The sequence below is a fragment of the Ricinus communis genome, chromosome 2, assembly GCF_019578655.1.
Source record: "Ricinus communis isolate WT05 ecotype wild-type chromosome 2, ASM1957865v1, whole genome shotgun sequence".
Classification (NCBI taxonomy): Eukaryota; Viridiplantae; Streptophyta; class Magnoliopsida; order Malpighiales; family Euphorbiaceae; genus Ricinus; species Ricinus communis.
The window spans coordinates 10,006,333-10,010,514 of NC_063257.1; the positions used below are offsets into that span (position 1 = coordinate 10,006,333).

Genomic DNA, 4,182 nt, shown 5'->3' on the forward strand with positions numbered 1-4,182 from the left:
AAGTGTTTAGTTTAGTATTTTTATTTGTGTATGAACTTTGTTATTTATTTATTTAATGAATAATTTCTTATCTCCATTCCTTTATTAGTTTCAATTATTATTGTTAGTTAACTATCATTTTAATTCAATAATAATAATTATTATAAAAATATTTAAGTTGAATGTATTAGAAACACCATCTTTACTTCAATCTATGTTGGTAGAAAAAATCTTAGTTGCATCATTAGTTTGAGTGGCTAAAGAAAAAGGCACGCCACCGTCTCATTCACTAGATCTATGCTTAAAATAAAACAAAGAAATTACTAAGTAATTGACTAAGCTAAATACTATTTTTAGCATATAGTTTTAAATCATAAGCATAAGCATAAGCATTTGCATTACATATTTATTTATTGTTTAATTAATTTACTTTATAAATATTATTATTTCAAAATATTGGTTTAGAGTGTTTAGATTTATTTTTATTATTTCGTATTGGTAATTAGTTTTTATAATAAGTGGCATTATAGTTTCTTGAAAAATCGATTTCGAGGTGAATTTACTTATACTATAGGAATGATTTGTACACTTGCGAGTACTAACTTAGACACATCACGACATAAAAATAAAAATAAAAAGAAATTGATATTATATTAGATATATAAAAGTGACAGATAATTGAAATTCTTTTAATTTGAAACAGAGAGTTAATATAAAATGAAAAGAATAATTAATAATACAATTATTACAGCTATAATTTAATATAAAAAACCAATATTAAGAAAAACATACTATTACTATTGGCAAGATAGCACAAATGCTTTACTCAACAACAAAATCTGTTTTAATTTCTTTTCTTAATTCTAGAATTTTCAAACATTTATTTTTGCCTTTTATTTATACAACTTAAATTATACTTTTCCTTTAGAAATTATTTTTGTCCAACTTAAGTATCGTTTTAAGAAATCAATGAATTGGAGTGAAAAGAATATAATGAAATTTAAATATATAGTAATTTTGAATATCTTAATAATAGAAAAGTATTTTAACCATATTAAGTTTTTTTTTTTATTATAATAGAGGCTATTATTAGATTCTTTAATTCTTCTACAGAACATTAGATTCCTTAATTATTATGTAATTACCTCAAACAACATTTATTTTGGTAATAAGATACTCTCATTAAATATGCAGATGAAAATGAGATATGTTCCAAATTAATAATTACTATTTAGTAGATGTCACTAATTATTTACCATTATTTTTGTAAAATATATTTGTTAGACTTTTAGTTTTATTAGGAAATTCATGCCCCACTAAACCCTTTATTATTAACCATTCACAATAACTGAAATTTAAATAAAACAACTTATTTATTGTAAATAAAAAGAAATATTTATAATATTACACATTTCAAAGTAAGAAGGTAGAATCATCAAAGGCGAGTTATTTCTGTCCCTCTTTGCTTTCTGGTATAATTTCTTTTGTGATGTTCCCATAGAAAATGCTTGGCATTTTGTTTATTGATTGCCCTTTCGCCCCTTTTTGCTGGGCTCATCATGGTTGGGTTTGGTGTTGATGATGGGTATGTTCGTGCCATTTCTTCTCAAAATGAGGCTCAAGTTGGGACGTTGAGTGGCACATTGGAGACAGAAAAATGAGAACTATGGAATGAGACTCCTCGTTTAGGGGCTGAACTTGAACTGTTCATGTGGCAGTAAAGGTGCTATATGCAATTGGTTAGCAGCTACAATGTCATTTTCTATAGCAGTAAAAAGCGACCAGGAGTGGCATAGGTAGAAATTTTAGTCAGTCCTGTGCTAGGCTATAAACATATTATATAATAGCAACCATTAAACTATTTAAGCTAAGGTTGTGTTTTTAATTATTTTTTTTTTTAATTATCTTCGAGCTAAAATGAATTTCTAGTCATTTATTTTATTATTTTATAAAATTATATATATATAAGTATATTAAAATTGGCCTCTTTTAAAAAAAGTTAAACTATCTTAACTTAGGGTATCTATTTTTAACTCAGTTTATTTATTATAAAATTTAGACAAATTTTAAAAGAAGTTTACTTCTTTTAAATTATAAAATAGAAAAAATTTATATTTTCTAAAATTTAAATAAAAAGAAAACTAAATAGTTTATTATTATTATAAAAGTGTTAATACTGATGACTAATTTATGGTAATTTTTTAAAATTCTTTTATAATCATACACAAATGACCTATTTTGTATTTTTATTGCAAAATATGATATTTAATATTTTACATATTATTAATTCAAATTGATAAAATTAATATCTCTCTCTATATATATATATAAATTTTAAAATTTAATTATATTTTGAAACTTTATTCCAGTTTAAATATATTATTGGCTTTCCCACTACTCATACTGACTTGTTATGTACTGAAAGTTTGAATTGTTAATGTTATGGTTGATCGTTGGTTTAAAATAAATAAAGAAAAAGAAAGAGCGAAGGTAGAAATTCGATGGGACATTTGTTACTTATGTTAATCAATGAAGAGTTGGTTGAGAATAATGATTGGGTAGTTTGGAATTTCTTTTTTGTTCTTTAGTTACGCCCTACCTACTCGCTTAATCTTATCTTGCAATCAAAGTTTCACCCATGTTTTCAAAAAAACAAAAAAAAAAAAAAACATAAATCTTAGGTTAAGATATTTTTTTCCAAACATTTTGGATTGATTATGAAATTTTTAGATTATAAAAATTGACAATATTTAAAATTGATATTTAACTGCTTACATATATTTAATACTCTGTAAATAAAATGACGAGAGTTTTTTTTATAGTTTAATTAAAATTTTAAATTTGAGCGTTGAGGATGTCGTTACATTAATATTTTATTATCTGTTGACACGCTCTAAATTAATTTCAGATATATATATATATATATATATATATATATATATATATATATATAAAAGACTTCAAAACGAATGCTATGTAATTAATAAAGGCACAGATGTAACTTTTAATTTAATTATTATAGTAAAAGATAATTGAAAATATGTAAATATTAATTAGCCCCTGAAACCACTTGGTTTAGATTTTAATAGGCAAGGTACAGGCTTCTTCAAGCATCGAAAGTGAAGTGACAATCCTCAGTTATCGTCTTCCCTGTGGAATTTCCATACCGAAGCCATTATTCCAGTTGAGGTTGAAGATTTGGTCTTCCTAACCTGTTGGACCAATAGTATCACTAGCTATGGTGATTAGTAAAATATTATAATTATCAATAATAATAATAATAATAATAATAACTAAATAGCCTGTTATGTTTGCATGCTTCACTCACCTTTCTAAATACTAGGCTTTTTGCTTATGTTATTATTTTTATTTCAAACTTTAATGCGGAAACTAATATTTTAAAAATTTATATCGCCGGATACTGAAACGGAAAGTAAAAATTACGGAAAAAAGTCTAATAGTAAAGTAATATCACTCTTTAGGTTTGAGCGTTAAAATTTATATATAATCTAAATATTCCTATTGCAACTTTTATATAAGATAATATAAAAAATATAAGTACTTTAATTTAAAAATATTTTAAAAATTAACTATTTTGGATAAAATTTAAAATAGCTCTGAAAAAAATAAATTTCCACTATGAATTAATATGAAATGTTTCGATTTTTATAACATTTGAATAATCAATATATTATATTATATATTTATGAAAAAGAAATCAAAATGAAAACTAAGAATACGGTATCTTACTCTTTGTCTTGGCTTACTCCTTTCTATCTTTACAGTTTTGAATTGATCGGGTCTGTTTTTCAAATACTCTTTTAATTGCTCGTCATTCATAACATCTATCATCTCAGTCTGTTTAACATTAAAAAAAAAAATATGAATGAAATTGTTGAATAATAATAATAATAATAATAATAATGACATGTACCCATTGTCTAAGATCTTGTATTTCTTTTTTCAAGACCTTTTCTTCTTCTTCTTGATGTGGAAGTTCCTTCTTGTCTTGTGAAGAAATGGGAGTGGGCTCTATAGCTATCTGCCTTTTCTTTTTTCCTTCTCTCAAAGCAGACATGGTTTCTTGTTTTCTCCTTTTTCCTGTAATAACTAATATAACAATGCAGTCAATAAACTTATTGAGAATTTGGATATGGAAAACCCATTTAAAAAGAAAGAGAAGAGATCCAAATGTAACGGTTG

General features: G+C 24.4%; 1 protein-coding gene across 2 annotated transcripts; it reads right to left on the minus strand.

Moving 5' to 3' along the window:
* Positions 1 to 2,977: 2,977 nt before the first annotated feature.
* On the minus strand, positions 2,978 to 4,182 carry LOC8264408. 2 transcript variants are annotated; one of them, XM_048371225.1, is made up of 3 exons: positions 3,950 to 4,182; positions 3,730 to 3,837; positions 2,978 to 3,191 (listed from the first exon to the last, which is right to left on the minus strand). In XM_048371225.1, the coding sequence occupies exons 1-3, from the start codon at positions 4,055 to 4,057 to the stop codon at positions 3,114 to 3,116; spliced, it is 294 nt and encodes a 97-aa protein (XP_048227182.1). In that variant the 5' UTR covers positions 4,058 to 4,182; the 3' UTR covers positions 2,978 to 3,113. The 2 variants fall into 2 exon arrangements, with proteins under 2 accessions (XP_048227182.1, XP_015584216.1); XM_015728730.2 differs by having other exon boundaries at positions 3,914 to 4,182.

Excerpts from the sequence above, each read along its gene's own strand:
- LOC8264408 (XM_015728730.2), bottom strand. The coding sequence starts at position 4,057 with ATGTCTGCTTTGAGAGAAGGAAAAAAGAAAAGGCAGATAGCTATAGAG. Across the intron at positions 3,838-3,913 it reads TACAAGATCTTAGACAATGG|ACTGAGATGATAGATGTTAT; the intron begins GTACATGTCATT and ends AATGTTAAACAG. Across the intron at positions 3,192-3,729 it reads GGAGTAAGCCAAGACAAAGA|GTTAGGAAGACCAAATCTTC; the intron begins GTAAGATACCGT and ends TTGGTCCAACAG.